The sequence below is a fragment of the Podarcis tiliguerta genome (assembly GCF_965153285.1).
Source record: "Podarcis tiliguerta genome assembly, chromosome: 1".
NCBI classification, from domain to species: Eukaryota; Metazoa; Chordata; class Lepidosauria; order Squamata; family Lacertidae; genus Podarcis; species Podarcis tiliguerta.
In genome coordinates this window covers 23,991,849-24,014,774 of record NC_139534.1, presented here as the reverse complement: position 1 = coordinate 24,014,774, position 22,926 = coordinate 23,991,849, and the positions used below count along the sequence as shown (strand labels likewise).

Here is a 22,926-nt window from a genome sequence, read left to right as displayed (position 1 = left end):
TGTAGAAAACCTCCCGTTACATTCAATCAGTCACTGTGTTTTGCAGACAGACAGCCTCCTTCAGATACCATCTTACCAAGAGCTTTGTTCCACATAATGTAGGAATCAGGCCTTAAGTGTCTTGGCACTTACCCATTGGAATTCTGTCCTATTAAACATTAGACAAGTAATGTCTCTGTTGTCTTTTTGGTGCCTACTGAAGATCTTCCTCTTTCAACAAGCCTTTTAAATAGAGATCTTTCCCAGTCTGCATCTGTATTGGAATTGTATTGGGTGTTTTTAGATGAATTAATTGTTTTGTCTTTTGTGTGTTTGCTGCCCTGGGCTCCTTCAGGAGGAAGGAAAGGTTATAAATTTAACAAATGATGACGACGATGTCACCTCACAAACTGCTTTTGAAACTCTCCTGAGTTTCAAACACCAGTCAACGTGTGGCATGTTTGTTTGCTGTCTGAGATTCAGAAGTCCAGAGTCCTGCTGAGTGTGTGAAACTTGTTTTATAGTTCTTTGGATTGTATTTAGTTATTTGAAAGTGCATGTGCCAAGCATGGATGTAATATAGCTAGCATTCAGAATTAAGGATAGAGAAAATGGAACTCAAAGCATTATAGACCGGGAGGAAGATTTATTACTTCCTAACGAAAATCAGTAGTGGATTATCAAAATAAACAACTATATGTAGCTTTTTTTAAGGTTCCATAAAAAATATTACTCCACATCCCACATTTTGCAATATTCTGATCTTATACAGCATCATGAAAAGAATCAAACATAATTTAATATTTCAAAGTGTATCACCTAAGTAATATTTGGTCCTACAAGAATTGCATTTACTTTTGAAAAATCTGTTCTTTTCCCACCATCTCAAGACAGAGAGAAATAGATTCTCTTCCCAAAACTCTTCCACCCCACCACCCCACACACTTTTGCAATAATAGTTTCACGCAAAATTCACAGTGAAAAACTTGGTTATAGGGTCTTTATAGCTCATGTCAAGAAGGAACATTGTGGCTACACAATCTATTAAAGTTTCAACAGAAGTGGATGTCCTATCTGCTAAGCATATATAGATCCAGTGAAAGCAAATTTTTGTATGATCAGATATGCTAGAACCAAAGTAAGCAATGTAAAGTCTTCAGGCTGCATGTATCCTAAGAAGGCCCTTCCCCAGCCCAAGCAGCCACTATGTGGTAAGTTGCCCACAGACCCTTGTGTCTTGTTCTCGTCTTAAATAGGACTAGACTGTAGTTTTTAGTATATTTCACAAAGTAGTATATTTTTCATTCCGTTTCCATGTGTGACTTCCAGTGGTTGTTTTGTGTTCAACTCGGTTCACTTTTTTCCTATTTTCTTTTTACTGAAGCATACTTTCATTTCGGATGGAGTATTCTGTGGCTTCTTCATCATGGCCTTGTTATCATGACTAACAATATTATACAGTGGCACCTCAGTTTTCGATCTTCTCAGAAGCCAAACGTTTCGGTTTTCGACCACCGAAAACCCTTCCGTTTTTGAATGCGCCTCAGAAGTCAAATGGATTCCACTGAGTCCCCCCCCCCCCAAAGCTTCTCCATTGATTTTTCAGGCTGCCCTTTGCGCCTCGGTTTCCAAATGTTTCAGAAGTCAAACAGTCTTCTGGAATGGATTATGATCGAAAACTAAGGTACCACTGTATATACTAAAGTTAAAGTCAAAATTAAAGTTTAGCAACAAAAATGGTGGTGGTGGTTTTAGGTTTTTTAAGAACTCCTTCTGAAATAAAGTATCTTTGGAAGAGAGGACCAAACTTAACAAAGAGAAAAGTAAAGTAAAGTAGCTAATTTCTTCATGTTTTGTGATTATTCAAATGGAACTGAAAGGTATAGCTCTCTTATAATAGGTTTTTCAGTTCTAAATGCTTATTGTACATCAAGCACCCAATGGCGATGATTACATGTGCGCTTATTCTGAAATTAATATCATTTTAAGCACCTGGACTGAAGCCACGGAGACCCACACCTGAGCCTCCCGCTCCACCACCTAAAGAAGAAGTTGTTTTGAAAAAAGGTAATTTAGCCGTGTTGCTTTTTTCAAAAACTGGAGGACCCCACTGCTGTGATATTCCAGTCCTAACGCCACATTGTAAGGTCTGACTGCAATAGCTAAGACACTTCAGCTTCTTCTTGCATCCAACTATAGGATCTCGAGAAGCCCATAAACAATTTCGTCAAGCAGGTTAACTCCTTTGCTGGTTCAAAGAAAATGCTAGTTCTAGACATGCCGATTCTAGGCAGAAAGCTCTACTAGCAACCATAGCTGATGCTGGAAGCTCCCAGACAGTTGGAAGTTCTAAGGTGTCTCCATTATTTGCAACATAAAGAAAGCTGTTGTTGCTTTTGCTTTTGAATATACAGTAATTAGTGCTTTGATTTCACCTGCAATTCTAAAAAGGACTTCTTAATGGAGACTTGATTGTAGATTATCACACTGTGCAGATTTTAAGTGGTGATCAGTTTATCAGCCTTGAGAAATAAGAGGTCACTATTCTCCAGATGTAAAACCAAGCCTATTTGTTGGCCTCTGTCATTTATTAATAAAGTTCCTCATCACTTCATCACACTGTTCTTGAAAGAAAATTGTTTTTCTTTTAAAGTCACAAGAGCAGTTAAGAAACCAGAGGAAGAACCTAAGGCAGAGAAGGAACCAAAAGCTCCACCCAAGCCTCTTGAAAAGATTAAGAAGCCTGAAGGTACAACGAAAATCAGATTGCCATGAGGTTATGCAGTAGGAGACCCTTCTTATATCCCCATAGTCACAAATACTTTCTGAATCTGAAACAGTAAACCATCTGAATTTTGAATAGTTCTTCAGCATGGAAAGAAAAATCCCAACCATTTGAAATATTCAGAAATTTGTGGACACAATCTGTAATGTAACAAATTTCACTCTCCCATCCCCTTGACACACTCTGTCTTTTCAGTCTTCACTTTGTAAGAACTCTTGTAGAAAGCTACATCTGACATATTCTATAATTGATAGTTTTGAACTGTCTTCCTCATTATCGCTATTGTGTCCCAGCTGTTCATCTTCGCCACATACAGTGTTTTGACAGGCTTTGAACTTATTTCTTATTTGTTTTAAATAAATCACACCAGCTACGTGGCTCAGGATAAAATCGATTAATGCATCAGGGAAGTCAAAATATATGAATTCAGCTTCCGCATAAAACAAATATTTTTTTTAAGTGCCGGAGGTTGAAAAGAAGAAAACTGAGATCCCAGCTTTCAAGAAAAGGGAAGAAAAAGAAAAACCTGTGCCTGAACCATCAAAAGGTACAAACATGCAGTGCTCTTATAATCGCTTATACAACTAAAACCGCTTTTGATCTTGAATATTGGTCTGTGAGCTGCACTAATCTTTAAAACAAGCCAGCTATAAATGCTCCCATCTTTGTGCTCTTCCAGCTGCTCCCTAATTCTTCATGCAGTACCTCATCATTTCTTCTTCTTCTTCATTAAATGTCCTCTTATTTGTCTTTATATGGTTCAAGCCGGTTCTGTTCCCCTGAAGTAGAAAAGAATGTCTTTAAGGCGTCTGTTAACTGTGCTGTTTGTCTCTCTAACTATTTTTATGCATTTTGTTGGTTTTGCAATGTTCTGTTTAAAATATATTGATTGACCTACTTGTTATTTTTTTTTTGTTCAAAGTTCCAGAGCCTAAACCAGCCACAATTCCTGAACCAAAGCCTGCTACAGGTAGGACATTTTGAAACCACTGATTATAGACCATTTTCCTCCATTCTAGTTAACTCTGGTGTTAGCATAAAATCAATGGAGCACCTATATAACATGAGCTTTTTTTGAATCCCACCATATGCCCTTATGTGCTGATGCAACTCCTTGTTTTATCAGACTGTGGGCTTACATTTTAGCATTTGTAAATTATGCAATCACATTTGCGAATTCTGTAGTGTTCTGCTTATGTTTTGCTTGTTAAAGATTCATTCCAACAAGTTTGCTTGTTAAAGATTCATCCCAGCTAATACCACTGTCTATTTCTGTGACAAACTAAGGCCAGTGAAAATCTATTTCATGGTTCTAAGAAGTACTAGCAAGCCTATGTATGTCTATTCAGAAGTAAGCCCCATTGCCTTCAATGGGACTTACTCCCAGGTAAATATGTGTAGGATTGCAGACTAAAAGGATTTTTAAAAATGTGTATTGTCTAATGTTAATCATTGTTGTGCAGAAGTAGGTCCACTTAACTCAGTGTGGCTTTCCTAGTATGTGTGTTGAGGATTGCAAGCTCAGTAAATATATATAACTTTTTCTACAGCCCTAAAATCTCCTAAGCCTCCCGCAGAACCCAAACCTGAAGCAGCTCCTTTAACAACACCAGTGGTTGGAAAGAAAGCAGGTATGACTATTACTTCAGTAATATATTCAAGGGCGGGACTGTATTATTATTCTGTAATAAATTCAAGAGCAAGGTTGTATCACAATTCTATTAACTTTTGTATGAGTAATCATGAGCACAACAATCATGAGAGAGTTTAAATGTTCTTACTAACAAAAATATTTACAATACACAACTCACTAAAGAACTTTTAGGGATCACATCTTGTTGTGCTATCAGTATTATTCAACGTCGAGTCTTCAGATGTGGTTGGACTACAACTCCCAGCCTCCTTAATCAATGGTGAAGGGAGTTGTAGCGCAACAACATTTTGGGCCCAAACCTTGAATGGACACTGTCCTAAATAACATGCACACCTTTCACCCAGGACTCAATGATAGCAGATGGGGAAATGAGTACACTTAGCTGGAGGGCTTGAGGATCCAAGAGGATGATAAGACCATTACTACGAGAGGGGGAAATGAGGCTGAATTAAACCATTCATTCATTCATTCATTCATTCATTTGAATATGCACAACTTCTCAGAAGTAAAATGAATGCAAGAAGAAGCAACACTTTGAGGAAATAATAGCTGGTAGATAGATGATAGATAGATGATAGATAGATGATAGATAGATAGATAGATAGATAGATGATAGATAGATAGATAGATGGATGGATAGAGAGATAATAGTTTAAACTGGACTTCATTATCTAATACTGCTGTTGCTGTTTTATGTCAGAGCCTAAAACTACACCAAAGGAGGAAGCTGGCAAGGCTAAACTTCCTATTAAAGGTAAGAGAGATTCTAAAATGGAAAACTGCCCCCCAGCCTCTTTAAATATATAGTAAATATATAGTAACTGTGATCAACAGTCCCAGTATTTATGCTATGAACTATCAAATAACTGACTATCTACAATAAACCTGTGAGTCATTTGATAAATGAATGTCAAAGACACTCACACACCCTTTGTAGTCAACATTTTTACAATGAGTAGTATCTCTTCTTTCAGAGAACCTAGGCGGTAGTAAGCTAAATTTTACTCAAAGTAGAGACCTATTGAAATTAATACAGTCAAACCTCGGTTGTCGAACGTAATCCGTTCCAGAAGACCATTCGACTTGCGAAACGTTCGGCAACTGAAAACTGAAATCGGAAGCCTAAATACAATACGGAAACTCAAAACGGAAGTCGCATACCATGTTCGGATTCCGAAAATCGTTCGAAAACCAGAACAGTTACTTCCGGGTTTTCGGCGTTGGGGGGGCCCGAGACATTCCAAAATGGAGGCGTTCAGGAACCGAGGTTTGACTGTAGACCTAACTTAGTCATGTGCATTAATTTTACTGGATCTATGCAGAGAAAGGGACGCAGGTGGCGCTGTGGGTAAAAGCCTCAGTGCCTAGGGCTTGCCGATCGAAAGGTCAGCGGTTCGAATCCCCGCGGCGGGGTGCGCTCCCGTCGCTCGGTCCCAGCGCCTGCCAACCTAGCAGTTCGAAAGCACCCCCGGGTGCAAATAGATAAATAGGGACCGCTTACTGGCGGGAAGGTAAACGGCGTTTCCGTGTGCGGCTCTGGCTCGCCAGAGCAGCAATGTCACGCTGGCCACGTGACCCGGAAGTGTCTCCAGACAGCGCTGGCCCCCGGCCTCTTGAGTGAGATGGGCGCACAACCCTAGAGTCTGTCAAGACTGGCCCGTACGGGCAGGGGTACCTTTACCCTTACCTTTTATGCAGAGAAAAAGGTAGCTAAACACCAGCCCGTGTTTTCATGTAACCATTTCCCCAAAGTGCAAATGGTACTTAAAACAAGAGATTGGCTTTAGCATGCCTAAATTAACAGGATCACATAAAAATCTAGAATAATTGTATCTGTTTTTTATGTAATATTCCTGGACTTCAATAAGTAGACAATAAGAGTGGGGGTGGGGTGGACGAATATTGCAATCAAATTAAAGAAAGGAAGTATGAAGTGTTTTGCTCTTTGGGCAGAACAATACTTTGTCTGTAGGAACCACAAAGGACCAAGATAGGCTTCTACATGCCACAGCCATGCCTTGCATTTTGTGTCTTGGTCATGCTAGAATGGAATTGGAATGTCAAAAGCCTAGGGAAGCCCAGCCAGATGGGTGGGGTATAAATTATTATTATTATTATTATTATTATTATTATTATTATTATTATTATTATTAAACAGAACTGGCTTGTATATAGAATAGATTTAAATGTTCTAGGGATAAACAAATTGCCACTTGAACAGAAATAACTGCATGCTTTTCCTGCTGTGTTTAAGATTTGTCATCTTTCATCACACCTCTGCTGACTTTAACTGTGAGATTCATACAAATATCCCTTTTAAATATATTACTTGTAGCCAAAAAGACACCTTCGCCAGCAGATGCCGAGAGGAGAAAATTAAGACCAGGAAGTGGTGGCGAGAAACCTCCAGATGAGCCTCCTTTCACATACCAGCTGAAAGCTGTGCCCCTCAAGTTTGTTACAGAAATTAAAGACATAGTGCTGACAGAAGCAGAATCAGTAGGCTCTTCTGCCATCTTTGAGTGCCTCATCTCTCCCTCCACTGCCATTACCTCTTGGATGAAAGATGGCAGCAACATCCGCGAGAGTCCTAAGCACAGGTTCCTCTCTGATGGGAAAGACAGAAAGCTCCACATTATTGATGTCCAGCTTTCAGACGCTGGGGAATACACTTGTGTACTGAAACTGGGAAATAAAGAAAAGACCTCTACAGCGAAACTTATTGTTGAAGGTATTTTATGGCATCTCCAATTGGGCTTGAGTTGCTTATGTACATGTTATTTATGCCCCAAAGTTACATTTTATTTGCATTAGATGTAATGAGATGTAATTAATGCCATCTGTAGCACAATATTTTACAAAACACAATGGAACGGGTCCCTGGCCCCAAGTGTGTTGCAATCAATATTTTAACACAGGGGAGACAACAGAAGTAGCTAAGGGGTGTGTGTTTACTTCATTACACAAGCTTAGTTTTAGTGATAGCAAGGCATGGGGTCTTCCTTCATAAATTAAATTATACATACATGCCCCTAATTCAACAATTTATTCTGGGCATAGGTACTCTGATGCGTTCACAGAATTTCCTGGCCGAGAAGAGTATTGCTTTATGTATGCATGTCACACCCCTATAATGAATGGGATCCACCTCAAATCCAAGAGACAAGCATGTCTATATGAGCACATGTTGATCTCTGAAGTTGGGTGATCATTCTAATGCGACAGCTTAAATTTCTGTACTGTAGTTTATGGCAATGGTTCCCATTTAGCTAAGTCCTGTGGACTTCCTGTTTTTCAAAAACCAAGTCACGAATCCCCTGCTTTTTTTGGAGGGAGGGAATCTCTCTATGGTAGTTTTTGTTACATGAATGGTGCCATGGACCCCCTGTGCAGGTTAGGCCAAGCGTAGATTGCTCAGAGCATGAGAGCATGAGACTCTTAATCTCAGGGTTGTGGGTTTGAGTCCCTGCATAGCAGGGAGTTGGAGTAGAAGACCTTTGTGGTCCCTTCCAATGCTATAATTCTATGATTCTGTGACCCCCTTGGAGTCTGCGGACAACCAATTGGGAACCACTGGCTTGTGGGAGCAGGGAAAAGATGCAAATAATATTTCTCCTGTTCCCTAGAATTACCAGTGCGCTTCGTGAAGACTCTGGAGGAGGAGCTTACTGTCATCAAAGGGCAACCCTTTTATCTAAGTTGTGAGCTGAACAAAGAGAGAGATGTGGTCTGGAGAAAAGATGGGAAAATCATCAGAGACAAATCTGGAAAATTTGCTCTGGGTATTATTGGTTTGCAGCGCGCCATTACAATCATGGATGCCGATGACACTGATGGAGGTGTATACACTGTGACTGTGGATAATACTGACCTCATCTGTCAGTCAACTGTGAAAGTGGTTGGTAAGTTAAATTTCAAAACTGTGTAGTGTGTGCTTGGGATAAAATTGGGATATGAAGGAATTCTATTGAGTAATATTAAGCCTTGTGCATTATTTTTGCGCTTATATGCTAGTCCTTTTACCTTACTCTATCTTCACTGACCTATTTAAGAAGATTGGTTTTCACTTAAGTTGATTGTGTAATTAGTACTGAAATCATCTGAAGGTCTTTAGTGAAGAGCTGGTTTGACTAGAACTGGAACTCAGTATTTAATTGCCAGTTAGAAAATGATTCAGTCACAATATCACACATTGCTGTACTCCCAAAAGCTTCAGGTGGAAATATATCAACCTGTGCAAAGTTTATAAAATTGCCTCTGTAGAAGTGCTAACAACTATACCAGTTCAGTTCACAAGACTGAAGATCTGTGGTCATCCATGACTCACTTTGGGTAATCTTATTTGAGGGCGGGGGGAGGAATATTTAGCAATAACATCCAATTCCAGCAGTTCTGAGCAAAATGAGGCCATCAAAAAAAGAAAAAAAGAAAAAAAGAAGAAGGAAGGAAGGAAAATGAGGCCATCAAAAATATGTTTGGGTTTCTGCATATATATATATATGGGGGTGTTTCCAAGTAAGCAAAATAATAATTAAAATAAAAATAAATTCTATTTTTCAATTTTAAAAATATATTCAAAGCAGATACACTGCAACACTTTTGTTGTATATTTTTAATTAATAACATATGTGGCAATGCCCAGGCATTTTATTCTGTGTTATCCAGGTTTTCATGGCACTTTGGCTATGTGGTAGCCTTCTAATACAATTAGAAAGAAGAGATGGGCAACTTCTCTCTCTCTCTCTCTCTCTCTCTCTCTCTCTCTCTCTCTCTCTCTCTCATAGCACAAAGTACCCTTGTCATTCATCTCTACATGTATTATGCTAATTCTAATGGTTATTATTTTTGGTCATTTGTTATACAGAAGTGATAAAAGACTGGCTAGTGAAGCCTATTAGAGACCAGCATGTGAAACCAAAGGGTACTGCTACCTTTGCTTGTGATGTTGTGAAGGATACACCAAATATTAAATGGTACAAAGGAGATGAGGAGATTCCTCTTGAACCCAATGACAAAACAGAAATTGTAAAAGATGGACCTCATCTCTTCCTCAAAATTAAAAACTGCATGCCAGAAGATCTCGGAGAATATGCCGTGGAAGTTGAAGGGAAGAGATACCCAGCTAAACTGACACTGGGTGGTAAGTATCTTTTGAGTTTGATGCAAAACATTTGCCAGGGGGGTTACTTAATGCAGTAAGACTAAAGATGGGATGGAAGTAAGAAAAAAGATGAAAGCCCGCAAGACTATTGAAGTACTTCATTGATTGCATATATGTTATTAATTTGTTCATTTCTAAATGCCAGAACGTGAAGTTGATCTGCTTAAGCCCCTTGAAGATGTTACTATTTATGAAAAAGAAACAGCCAACTTTGACTGTGAGATTTCTGAAGACGATATCCCCGGTGAATGGAAACTGAAAGGAGAAACACTCAGACCCTCACCTGTAAGAATCTGTATTTAAGACCTCGTGAATTTGAATATAGTATAATTATGTTGGTCAATTGTGGCCCTGCAGAATACCTTAAAGAAGGATTTAGAACCATTTGGGCTTATAGTTAATGTTGGTGTGGTTTTCAAAGAGGCACCTTTTAATTATGAAGCTTAAAATATTAAGAGCAGGGTATCTCCATGCAACATAAACAACTGATCCTAGCTCACTGTATAGCTCACTGTCAGAATTTTACTTGCGACCCTAAGAAGGCTTTTGTAACCACATATGCAAGGAATTTTAGGGTGATTATTATTGGACAGCTCCAAGTTTTGTTTAGCTCAGAGGAGGATGGAAGAGCATGGGAATATCTTGGCCCTGGATCACTTCAATTACATAGAGGACTTCGCCATCACATTTACGAACTGTTGCTTTTAAATCGACACAACATGCTTTGATTAGAATTTTCTTTTATTACCGTGAACTTTTTCATCTTTTCCCTCCAGACTTGTGAGATCAGAGCCGAAGGAGGAAAACGCTTCTTAACCTTACACAAAGTCAAACTAGACCAGGCTGGAGAGGTTCTCTACCAGGCATTGAATGCAGTGACTTCGGCTATTTTGACAGTGAAAGGTAAGGTGTTTCACTAAAAATGTGTCTCCAATTAGCCTGTCGTTTCTGCCATCGTAGTATGTGGGGGGAAATATTCAATATTCTCTTTATCTGCAGAAATCGAGCTGGACTTTGCTGTGCCTTTGAAAGATGTGACTGTACCAGAGAAACGGCAGGCGAGGTTTGAATGTGTGCTCACCAGGGAAGCCAATGTGATATGGACTAAAGGCACTGATATAATCAAAGTTGGAGAAAAATTTGACATAATTGCAGATGGAACAAAACACATTCTGGTCATCAATGATTCTCAGTTTGATGATGAAGGAGAGTACACTGCTGTAGTCGAAGGGAAGGAAAGCACTGCAAAATTGTTTGTGGAAGGCAAGTTCATTGCTGTCAAGAATTACACTGTAAAAGTCACAACAAGAATCAGTCGCTGGTTATGACCGGATGGCATTCATTGTCTTTCTCTCTATTTCAGGTGTCCGGCTGAAATTTATCTCCCCACTCAAAGATCAGACAGTGAAGGAAGGAGAAACAGCCCACTTTGATTTTGAGCTTTCTCACGAAGATATGCCAGTAACCTGGTACAAAAATGATAAGAAAATCCACAATAGCAGAACAGTTCTCATTTCTGTAGAAGGGAAGAAACACAAATTAGAAATTAGAGAAGTGACACTTGATGACATCTCCGAAATCAAGGCTGAAGTGAAGGCATTGCACACTAAGGCAAACCTGAAGGTTTTAGGTAATTTATGTTGTCACATTTTGTTACTGGTTGGATCTGTATCTATTATATGTATGTATAAAATACATATCTTTATGTATTTTAGTATTTATGTTTTTCATGTACTAATTCACTCTGATTACTAACCTCTTCAAAAAAATACAACAACACTTCATACCTGACCCATATCTTGTAGAGGCCGACCCATATTTCGTTGTGAAATTGCAAGATTATACCGCTGTTGAGAAAGATGATATCATTCTGGAGTGTGAACTTAGCAAAGATGTGCCAGTGAAATGGTATAAAGATGGTGAGGAACTTGTAGCTTCCAAGAGAATCTCCATCAAGACTGATGGCAAGCGCCGCATATTAAAAATTAAAAAAGCAACCGATGCTGATAAGGGAAATTATGAATGTAACTGTGGAACTGACAAGACAAATTCTGAAGTTAAGATTGAGGGTAAGTGATTGTCCTCCTTCAGTAGAAACTCTTCGAAACATTGTACACCTTACTGGTCAAGGCAGGAAATCTGAGAAATATACATATTTGCTTTCAGCTCGTATGATAAAAATAGAGCGTCCTCTTTATGGAGTGGAAGTATTTGTTGGCGAAACAGCACGATTTGAGGTCGAAATCTCTGAGCCTGATGTTCATGCCATTTGGAAGTTAAAGGGAGAAACTTTAACAGCTTCACCTGTAAGTCTGTTTCAAAAAAAACAAGCAAACCACAGCACAAGTGGTGTTTTTTTAAGAGAAACGCACAAAAACAATTCTTAGAAAGTTTTAGAGAACACATAAGTGATTAGGACAAATCTGTTATTTTTTTCCCCACCCTCATAAAAAAATAAAAATCAGGATTGTGAAATGATTGAAGATGGCAAGAAACATGTCTTGATTCTTTACAACTGCAAACTGGATATGACAGGAGAAGTGTCCTTCCAAGCTGCAAATGCGAAAAGCGCTGCAAATCTGAAAGTGAAAGGTAGGCTTCAGAAGGCATCAACTCCCAACCCATCTTGCAGGGTTTTCTTAATGCCCAGCAACATCAATAAAACCCATTGCTGGAGCAGTTTATAAAAAAAGCAAACAAACATGTGTCTAACACTCTTAATAACCCGGTTTGATTTCAGAGCTGCCTCTCATCTTCATAACTCCTCTCAGTGACATTAAAGTCTTTGAGAAGGATCCTGCGAAGTTTGAATGTGAGGTATCAAGGGAACCGAAGACTTTCCGTTGGTTGAAAGGAACCCAAGAGCTTGAAGGGGATGAGAAATTTGAAATTATAACAGAAGGCACAAAGCACGCACTTGCCATTAAGAGTGTGGCTTTTGAGGATGAGGCTAAATATATGTTTGAGGCCGAAGACAAACGGACAAGTGCAAAGCTGATCATTGAAGGTTTGTTTGTAGCTCTGGTTCTCCTGACGGTGTGATTGGCTTTCATATTTATGTCATTTGATTCGTCACAGTTTAACTTTAACGAGATGCTTTTGTGGTTTAGGCATTCGCCTTCAATTCATTACCCCTCTCAAGGATGTAACTGCAAAGGAGCGTGAGACTGCAGAATTTACTGTTGAGCTTTCCCATGACAATATCCCTGTTATCTGGTATAAGAATGACCAACGGCTCCATACCACCAAGGTTGTTTCAATGAAGGACGATGGAAAATTCCATACGCTCACATTCAAAGATCTCAATATTGATGACACCTCTCAGATAAAAGTGGAAGCTATGGGCAAATCGTGTGAAGCTAAGCTTACTGTCCTTGGTATGTGTGGTCTGAGTTTGATTTACATTATGGCTCTTCTTAGATAGAACATCAACTAGAAGCATAACCGTGTGCTTAGAAGCTTTATTCACATGGGTTTCCCCTTCCTCAGAGTAGTTCTTTAAATCTTATGGGGAGATCCCATTCCAGATTCTTATGGTACAGCTAGATTTGCCTCCATATTAGGGCTTTCTTGGCAGCAGACCTCATACATTTGAACATGCTTTCAAGAAGAGGTTCATATGAGCTCCTCTTTGGGGGGCCATCTATCCTCTTTCAGAAAGCTTCTGACGATTGACTGCCGCTAGTTGATGTGTTCTGTTATACTGCCATGCTACCCTATTAGCAATCCTTTTGTTATTTATTTGTCCTTCGGTTCATTGTTTCATTGTAGTTGTTGCTTTGAATTTGCACCCTTTTCTAAAACATTGCATCCATTGGCTGCCTGTTTCTTTCCGGTAACACATTACAAAGTCCTAGTCCTGACCTATAAAGGCCTAAGTGGTCTGGGACCAGCATATCTAAAAGAACATCCTTTTCACATACAAGTCTAATCATCATTTAAGAATATTTCGGTGGCAAAGCACATGCCTTGCACACAAAAACTCCCAGGTTAAATCCCTTGCTTCTCCAGGTAGTATTGGAAAAGACTCCTGTCTGAAACCCTGCATAGCTACAACCAACCATTGTAGACAGTAGTACTAAGTTAGATTGAGCCTATGGTCTGACTGAGTGAAAGGCAGTTTCCGATGTTTTTATCTGTTGGGACCTTTTTCCAAACTCTCATGCTTGTTATTGTCATTCAGGCTTTACTTTGAAATGGTCCTATTTTCCTGTTTTTTTATTATCAGTAATAGCTTTCAGTGTCTTTATATGGCTCTGCTGTAAGTTTTTGTGCTGCCATTTTATTTTTGTTTTAGTCTTGTTTTTTGGGAAACATCATCCCTCCTACAAATTTTTGGATGTCGTGTTGTCTAAGTTTGTTTTGAATTTGTTGTAAGCCGCCTTGTGGATCCAAATCTCTGGAAGGCGGGGTATAAATCTCTTTTAAATAACCAAAATAATGAAGAAATAAGAAACCACTTTGTGGTGTACCACAGAAACACGTTTCTTTAGGGTCCATGTAAAGGAAACAAAATGAAAAGCAGAATCAGCTACTTTTACCTCATAATAATAATTTGCTCTATTAAAGTTTCTTAAAAACTTGCTTTTAGAAAACTTTATCCTACATAGAAAATCTTTAAAAAGCACTCTTACCTGAAAAGAGAACTGTCTTGCATAAGTTGGTACTATTTTGAATGTATGAATAATCTTAGAATGTCACATATTCACCTTGACTTGCAGAGGGGGACCCTTATTTTACTGGGAAGCTTCAAGATTACACTGCTGTGGAGAAAGACGAAGTGATTTTGCAATGCGAAATTAGCAAAGCAAATGCTCCCGTAAAATGGTTTAAAGACGGACAAGAACTAACTCCGTCTAAGAATGTTATTATCAAGGCCGATGGCAAAAAGAGAATACTCATCCTTAAAAAAGCCTTGAAGAAAGACATTGGTCAATATACCTGTGATTGCGGCACTGATCAGACTTCTGCTAAGCTGAACATTGAAGGCAAGTTCACCCTTACTGGTGTATTATTATATTCTATTTTAAACCGCCCTGAGGATCATTCATTCGAAAGACAAGATATAAATCTTCTTAATAAACACATAAATAAAATCTTCCTGATCCTTCTGTTGTAGAACCCTGCTCATCAACATTGTTATGAAAGGTAATAATATTGGTGTGGTGTTTTTTTCCTTCACAGATCGTGATATTAAGATTGTACGTCCCTTATATAGCGTGGAAATATTTGAGACAGAGACTGCACGTTTTGATACAGAAATCTCTGAGGAAGATATTCATGCTAACTGGAAACTGAAAGGGGAGCCCTTGACACAGACACCTGTAAGCAATGCTTTTAAATATTTCCCCACTTCTAAATGAGACTTATATTGCCTAAAATATGCAGATGGAAGAACATAAACCTTTGGAAAATCTTTGGAAGATCTGAGAAAGTACTGTAGGGGTGCTGAGAAAATAATTTCTATATCAACACAATTTAAATGGCTGGAATTGTAAATTGTGCAGTTAAGCAAAATATATAGAATGTAGTCATCCATGTTTCATATTTACACAACAGAAAATATATAATTCAGGGGGAGCAGTTTTAACGTTAGAAATCTGAAGATTGCTTTTGTAATGAAAAGCAATTGTAAGTAATATGTAAATAATATTTGATAAAAATATGTTGGTTACAATTGTTAAAGCAATGTACCAGGTGCCTCTGAAAGTTAATAACTGTAATCAATTGGTTCATTGTAGCCATATATAGGGGTTGCTTTTTGTTAATGTTCCCATGTAAACAATTCTGAAAATCAATGTGCATGTTTAGCACATTAACATCTCATTGATCTGGACAGTGCGTGGTTCAAGGCCTGAGGTAAAAGTTTTGCAAAAGTTCAGTAGGTCGTAGCCATTGGTTGTGTGAGCAGATGGAAGGGTTGCGCACAGTGCCCTGACCAACTTTATCTCTTTAGCAGCTGGCTGCAACACAGCCAACGCTGTTCAGGAGGGCCTCTGACCCTCCAAAGAGGCTTTTCATGAGGCTCAGTGGGCTGCAGTGGGGAGGGGAAAGATTGGTTGCACAAGCTCCCTTCCGCTCACACAGTCATTAGATACAGAACAATGGGGTCCAAGTATTGTCAACGTACATGCCAGAGAATGTGTTGTTTTGGTATTTGTACTCCGAGGCAGGATATTGAGAATCAGTTGCAGCCAGTTCAATGTTTTGTCCCCAAAGGGGAATGAAAGGTTGCTACCATTTTGAATATCCAAATACCAGAAATATGGACCTGATAAAAGGAAGTGAAAGCTATTAAAAACAAGTGTTGTACAAACCTTTGCATTTGTTTGCTCTTGGAAGGACTGTGAAATTAAGGAGGAAGGCAAAAGGCACTGTCTTACACTCTACAACGTGCGCTTGGACCAGGCTGGTAGCGTAGACTTCCAAGCAGCCAATGCCAAATCATCTGCCAATCTTCGAGTAAAACGTAAGTGTCTTGCAAGTTTATCTGTAAGATCATTTGACTTTTACATCAGTAACTGAGCTAAACTGAAACAAGTTGGGAGTCAGAGTGGGGCATGTGATCTGTTGTTAATGGAACAGTAAATGAGAAGGAGAGACAGTCGGGTGAGCTTAAGTTGAGGAGTAGTTATTTGATATAGTTGTGTCACTTATTCTTTCTTTATAAAAGCTTTTTATAAGCTAATGCTGATACTTTTAATTTAGTTTGTTTGTTTTTAGATCGTGGGATAGGTATTATACAAAGATTTTCAATTAGTTAATAAGAACAGGTTGTTAGACCACTGGTATCGCCCCTCCTTATTCCAGGATGACTGGCAAGGTAGCATAATGAGTTGTTATGAAATCTAAAATATTACAAACGGACTCTCTGCTGTGCTTGGCATTTGGGGTATAAGATCTGAGAGATAACACCATGCTGACATTTGTGGAAAGTGCCAGTAGCTTGATGGACAGGAACACCCTACACAGTTGGTGACCACTTGTCTCTCTATCCAATTGTAGACCTTGCTATTTTGGAAGGCGCATGCCTTATCTAGCAAGAGGCATGCAGGGCTTGGCAAAGGAGACAGATGCAATGTAGCTTTCTTGCTGATCTTTTCATTTAAAAGGAACAGGCTCCGCAAATAGGGAATCTCCAGTGACCAGCCCTCCCCCTGAAAACCCCAAGGGCCCAGATCTAGCCAGGGAATTTAAATAGCCTCTGTACATCATACTCCCTCTCTCTTGGGGAAAGGCACTATGGCCGCTAGTAAAAGGTGCAGGTGGCTAATCTGAAGATGTTTTCTTCGTTCCGTCAAGCACGTGTAATTGGCCTGCTGAGGCCTTTGAAGGATGTAACGGTAACAGCTGGTGAAACGGCAAACTTTGAATGCGAACTCTCCTATGAGGGAATTGTAGTGGACTGGTTCTTGAAAGGACAGAAATTGGAGCCCAGTGACAAGGTACAGAAGACATTCTTTCTCTTCTCCCCTTTTCCCATGTCAAACCCTATTTCTTTCCCTCTTTCTCTCCTACCCCTCCCTTTTGTGAGACTAGCAGTGCAATCTTATACATACTTACCTGGAAGTAAGCCCCACTGAGCTCAATGGGGCTTGCTTCCAAGTAGAGATCCATAGGATTGCACTGTAAGGCGCTATTCTAAAATATCATTCAGAAAAATCAGTTCCGTCCACATGGTGGAAGATAAAAGTTTCAAAGGGAGAGGTGAAAGGGGTTGGGGAGGTTTTGTATCAGTGCTAACATAAAGGGATATGTAATATTTTGATATTAGTGGGGAAGTTTATGAATGTTTGCATCTCCTGATTCTTTCCCTTCTCTGAATGTAGAGCTGGCATCCAGTTCTGCATATAAGGGGATTAAGGAGATTGAAATTCCATTTCAGGCATTTGAGCAGGCTTCCAGATAACTTTCTCGGTAGATCTGCTCGCAGAGCATTTCTCACCAGCTATTTTTAACCCTTCATCAAGTGTGCTGTTAGCGCTGAGATGTGAACAGCCTGGAATGCAGTTCATTCAATATTTAAAATGTTTTAGCAGCAAGCCATAAAGTAGTATAAGTAATCACATGCAGAAGTTGCTTTCAGTGAAATATTATTTGGTGCATGCTTTTTTAGATCCTCTGTTTAAATCGTTAGAGTGTCTATTAATGATAGGCTTATGCAGAGAATATTTGCAAAGGAAAACAGACCTATACCTGCTAATATAAGGCCTAGCTAGTGCAAGTTTGAAATTACCATAGCCAATTCAGCCTAATCAAAACATTAAATTTAAACTAGCATAGCAAGATTTAACTAAATCGATAGATTAATACTTACTGTTCCCATGAAAAGTATTTTAATGGTGAAGCATTATTAGATGCATCACAAATATTTCAACTTTTATTTCAACTTTCATATTAATAGTTAGCAAGATTTTATGTTTTGCTTCTGATTAACCCATCTACATCAGTTTAAATGGGCCTATGATAACACAAACAATGGTGTTTAGGGCACTCCTACCCCAGTCCAGTAAGGGACTATAATCTATGCAGAACCAGGTCTCTCTTGACTTCTTCCCAGCTGGCCTGGGAAGCGATGATGAAAAGCTTCTTATACACGTACTGTAGTTCTCCTTTTTGATTGATTTGGATTATATCAACCCTTTGAAGAAGTTTACAGTTCCAGCAGTCAGCTGGTGGATTCAGTCTGCCGACTCCCACAAAACTCTAGAGGCCTTTGGGGCTTGGCGGCTGATGCAGTAAAAGGGCTGAAATTGCAACAAGAAATCAGAGAGGCCCCAATGCATGCCCAGAAGTGCATGGGTGTATAACCGGAAGTCTTTGTTTACCAGCCCATTTAGACAGACATGTGCTAACACAAATGTTTGATATAAGGTCGCAACATGTTTTCTTACCAAATCTATTCTCCTGAACATTGCTTCTTCTTTTTTTAAGATCGTGCCCCGTGCTGAAGGCAGAGTTCACACCCTTGTTCTAAGAGATGTGAAACTAACAGATGCTGGAGAAGTCAAACTGACTGCAAAGGATTTCAGAACTCAAGCAAATCTTTTTGTAAAAGGTAGGCTTCCTAAAGTAACAATTTATTCCCTTAGCAGTATGCTAGAGACGACTGATCTGTGTTAGGCAAAGTGTATGATTGGGCCGATCCTTTTCTGCAGTACTTTTTACACATAAAATGCTGAAAAGAATTCTGGCCATAACTCAGTCTTTTAAAAAGATCAGAATGATAGCTAGCTTTTCAATCTCTTGGGAGGAAAAAATGATGCATATAGCACCAACATGATTTGTGGGGGTTTTTTCCTCCCTGTCCTCAGAACCACCTGTTGAGTTTACTAAGCCTCTTGAGGACCAGACTGTAGAGGAGGAAGCTACTGCAGTTCTGGAGTGTGAAGTATCCAGAGAAAATGCACCAGTGAAATGGTTCAAGAATGGCCAAGAAATCCACAAGACAAAGAAATATGATATAATTGCTGATGGCAGAGTCAGAAAACTTATCATTCACGGCTGCACACTGGATGATGCTAAAACGTACACATGCGATTCTAAAGATTTCAAGACGTCTTGTTTCTTGAACGTTGAACGTAAGTTTTACTCATAATTTCCTTATAAAGACATAGATACTTGTTTCCATGATTCCAAAGGTAGGCATGTTGCAGATATATGGGTAGGTCAGTCTGATGGTGCTGTAAAACAAGCAGACCTTTGACTTAAGTGGGTTGGGCTTTTTCTTTCATCCACAAAAGTGGGAACCTCTACTTTATCATAACTCTATTAGAATAAATTATTATAACTAAGGCCATTGCTATAAATTGAGATTCACAGATAAGAAAAAAAGAGATCGTTTTCAAACTGGAAATAATTTTTCTTTTCTTATAGCACCTCATGTTGAGTTCACAAAGCCCCTTACGGATATTGAAGTTAAAGAAAAAGAAGTTGCTCGGTTTGAATGTGAAATTTCCCGACCAAATGTTCAGGTGTGTAATGTTTGTGTCTCTTAATATTTGCCCTTGTCAATAGCTTTTGCACAGAATCTCAAAGCATTTATTATAGCCACCAGGAAACATTTACTATTTTTCTAGTACTAGGGCAGCCCAAAGCATTTAGAAGGTGGAAATCGTGGCTACTAATAGCTCAAACCAAAAGATGATCTAGGTTGCCTACATCATTCAGTCCAACCTTCACTAGCTCCTTACTATAAATCTTCGGTTGCCAGCGTGGTACCTAAGCAGCTTCATCTTTTTCACCCCATAAGATTGATTTCCTTAGGTGCCCTCAAAGCCTCTGAGCACCCTTCCCACCCATTTGCTTTTCAAGGATCAGACTGGCACCTGAGTAGCTTTCTTAGGGCTGCCACGATGTGGAAATATGGATCTGAGGCATGGGTCCTTAAGGATTCTCATAGCCTGATTGTTCCCTCACGCCCACCCCCAGAGAGCTCAACCCTCCATACCAGCCTGCCATTGGCCAATTCAGCAGGCTGACGCGGAACAGGATTTCAAGTTGTGAGTGTGAGCTGAAGCTCTCGCTCTGGCTGGGATCAGCTCACCACACGCAGTCCTGCATCGGCAGCAGGGGGGGGGAGTGCTGGTCGTCCCACAAAGCTGCCGCCCTCCTAAAAAGGGGGTAAGCAGACTTCCAGAACCTTAATAACAAAAACCAGTACTGCCAATGAAAATAAAACACACCTATCTGAATGTAGATTCTGTCTACATATTTTACTTTGGTTATAGAGCCAAATCCTATGCCCTTTCCAATAGGTGATTGGCACCATCGTCAATTTTCTAATTCATCTCCACATGTGCAACTTCCAAACGGCCGAATTGGAACGAACAATGGATCCAGTACTCTCATGCTTGCAACTGATTTCTGGGTTTAGATGAAAAATAATTGCAGTAAAATGTGCACCATTTGACATGTTCATAGGGAGTGCATCTATATTCACTGTGGAATATTGGTTTATGGTTTAGCTTAAAATGTCATCCAGGCATGCTTTAATCTAATACAGTCAGTAATTATATATTTCAATTTCTCAGTTACTGCTTCAGTTGATATTGCAGTATCTCTTCTTTGCATTCTGTTCAACTTGATTTTTATCACTATTTTAAATATAGGCACGGTGGTTTAGGGATGGTGTTGAAATCAGAAAAGGCAAGAAGTTTGACATCATTGCTAAAGGTGCCCAGAGAATACTTGTTATCAACAAATGTCTGCTTGATGATGAGGCAGAATACGCATGTGAAGCAAAAGGAGCCAGAACCTCTGGCATGCTGACAGTGATAGGTAAAGCTAGAATCAAGTTTGTTGCATTTACATGAAAGAGCAATGGCTTGGTCGCTGTTGTGATCAAATACAACTATTTTCTTCTTTTTTCTTTTTACAGAAGAGGAAGCTGTCTTTACCAAAAAACTTCCCAATGTGGAAGCAAGTGAAACAGACACTGTCAAATTGATTTGTGAAGTTTCCAAGCCCGATGCAGAAGTAACTTGGTTCAAAGGCGATGAAGAGTTGCCTGAAGGTGGTAGATATGAACAGATTGCTGATGGCCGGAAGAGAATTTTGGTCATCCACAATGCTAGTCTTGACGATGCAGCAGCATACACCTGCAAACTTCCTAGCAGTCAGACAACCGGCAAGCTGAAAGTTCATGGTAAGAAAACTACTTTGGAATTTTTCACAAGTGTTGCCAGGTGACATGTAGGGCTGGGTGCTATATTGATATATTACCCCAAACCGGTTTCTAGACATCGTGATAACCATTTCAAAATAAATGACCGAGCAATATATCACAACTTGTGTGTGTGTGTGTGCTATGCAAAAATTCACAATACAGTCATACCTTGGAAGTCGAACGGAATCCGTTCTGGAAGTCCGTTTGACTTCCAAAACGTTTGGAAACCAAAGTGTGGCTTCTGATTGGCTGCGGAAGCCCCGGCGGATGTTCAACTTCCAAAAATATTTTGCAAACTGGAACACTCACTTCTGGGTTTGCGCCGTTCGGAAGCCAAAACGTTTTAGAACTAAGCTGTTCAAAAACCAAGGCACGACTATATTTGAAAAACCAGAAAGTCAGCCGGTGCTTCTGTGTCTCCTTGAGGTGAATGAACAGGCGCTCTTTCCTTCCTTCCTTCCTTCCTTCCTTCCTTCCTTCCTTCCTTCTGTGTGTTTGTGTGCGCATGTGCGCCTCAGCTGAGCAGTTTAAGGAAGCTCACCCCACATCCACACCTCCAGCATGAGCTGGAGCAGAATGGGAGCTTGCTCAATTGTAGGGCTGGACGATGCATCTCAGCTGCTTCTTCATCTTATTTACTCCTCCCTCCTTATTTCAGACATTGTGATATATCAGCATATTGTGGTATTTAGCTGGTGATAACATCACGATGTTGAAAACCACATATCACCCAGTCCTAGTGACATGTGTGCCGCTGAGTAGGGTTTTTGACCCATTTATTATTGACCGAATATGCACGGTTGTGTCCTCTATGCTAGGACACGGCCATGTCAAGTCAGTCTGAGGCGTCTTTTGCTGACTGAAAATATTTTCGGTTATCAATTAGATCGGGGGGGGGGGGGTGATCTACTTATCCCCATATCGAAAACCAACAAACAATATGCCCAACGTCTTTTTCAGAACTTGCAGCAGAATTTATAACCAGGCCACAGAACGTTGAAGTAGTTGAAGGAGAAAAAGCAGAATTTGTCTGCTCAGTATCCAAAGAAGCCTTTGACGTACAGTGGATAAGGGATGATACTGTTCTTGAAGCCAATGATAAGTATGACATAATTTCTGATGGCAAAAAGAGAGTCCTGGTCATTAAAGAGTCTGTTCTGGATGACGATGGAACTTATTCTGTCATGGTCGGAGCAGCCAAAGCAACAGCCCGCTTGACAGTGATCGGTAAGCTTTATGGGGCTTTCTCATACATTTGTGGGCATGCTTTTATTTCCTTTGTGAGGATGTAATTCACATCATAATAATAATATTCAAATTCAAATTGCAGAAAAACTCAGGATTGTCATCCCACTGAAGGACCAACAAGTAAAAGAGGGAGAAGAACTTGTATTTAACTGTGAGGTTAATACAGAAGGTGCCAAGGCGAAGTGGTACAAAGATGAAGAAGCAATATTCGACAGCGCAAAATACATCATGGTCCATAAGGATTTAGTTTACACTCTAAGAATTAGAGACGCCCATTTGAATGACCAAGCAACCTACAACATAGTCCTGGCAAACAAGAGAGGAGAACAAGTAAAGAGCTCTGCTACTTTGACTGTGCTTGGTAAGTGTTTTCCCAGGGCTATTATTCTAGAAAAAGAGTTTCCATGAATGCCTCTCTTGTTCTCTTATAA

At 39.6% G+C, this 22,926-nt stretch overlaps 1 protein-coding gene across 1 annotated transcript in view; it reads left to right on the top strand.

Moving 5' to 3' along the window:
- The window catches only part of TTN (titin), a 285,564-nt gene that overhangs the window by 163,690 nt on the left and 98,948 nt on the right, over positions 1 to 22,926 (top strand). The window contains exons 176-204 of the mRNA XM_083403724.1: positions 1,969 to 2,046; positions 2,633 to 2,728; positions 3,225 to 3,311; positions 3,687 to 3,734; positions 4,315 to 4,395; positions 5,119 to 5,172; positions 6,754 to 7,149; positions 8,045 to 8,320; positions 9,283 to 9,558; positions 9,725 to 9,864; positions 10,356 to 10,482; positions 10,579 to 10,842; positions 10,943 to 11,209; positions 11,385 to 11,648; positions 11,746 to 11,885; positions 12,045 to 12,171; positions 12,320 to 12,586; positions 12,690 to 12,956; positions 14,301 to 14,567; positions 14,764 to 14,903; positions 15,922 to 16,048; positions 16,882 to 17,024; positions 18,514 to 18,637; positions 18,894 to 19,160; positions 19,456 to 19,553; positions 20,691 to 20,859; positions 20,960 to 21,226; positions 22,208 to 22,474; positions 22,578 to 22,856. Coding sequence (XP_083259850.1) covers positions 1,969 to 2,046; positions 2,633 to 2,728; positions 3,225 to 3,311; positions 3,687 to 3,734; positions 4,315 to 4,395; positions 5,119 to 5,172; positions 6,754 to 7,149; positions 8,045 to 8,320; positions 9,283 to 9,558; positions 9,725 to 9,864; positions 10,356 to 10,482; positions 10,579 to 10,842; positions 10,943 to 11,209; positions 11,385 to 11,648; positions 11,746 to 11,885; positions 12,045 to 12,171; positions 12,320 to 12,586; positions 12,690 to 12,956; positions 14,301 to 14,567; positions 14,764 to 14,903; positions 15,922 to 16,048; positions 16,882 to 17,024; positions 18,514 to 18,637; positions 18,894 to 19,160; positions 19,456 to 19,553; positions 20,691 to 20,859; positions 20,960 to 21,226; positions 22,208 to 22,474; positions 22,578 to 22,856 — 5,403 coding nt within the window. The remainder of the gene's footprint in view (positions 1 to 1,968; positions 2,047 to 2,632; positions 2,729 to 3,224; positions 3,312 to 3,686; positions 3,735 to 4,314; positions 4,396 to 5,118; positions 5,173 to 6,753; positions 7,150 to 8,044; positions 8,321 to 9,282; positions 9,559 to 9,724; positions 9,865 to 10,355; positions 10,483 to 10,578; positions 10,843 to 10,942; positions 11,210 to 11,384; positions 11,649 to 11,745; positions 11,886 to 12,044; positions 12,172 to 12,319; positions 12,587 to 12,689; positions 12,957 to 14,300; positions 14,568 to 14,763; positions 14,904 to 15,921; positions 16,049 to 16,881; positions 17,025 to 18,513; positions 18,638 to 18,893; positions 19,161 to 19,455; positions 19,554 to 20,690; positions 20,860 to 20,959; positions 21,227 to 22,207; positions 22,475 to 22,577; positions 22,857 to 22,926) is intronic.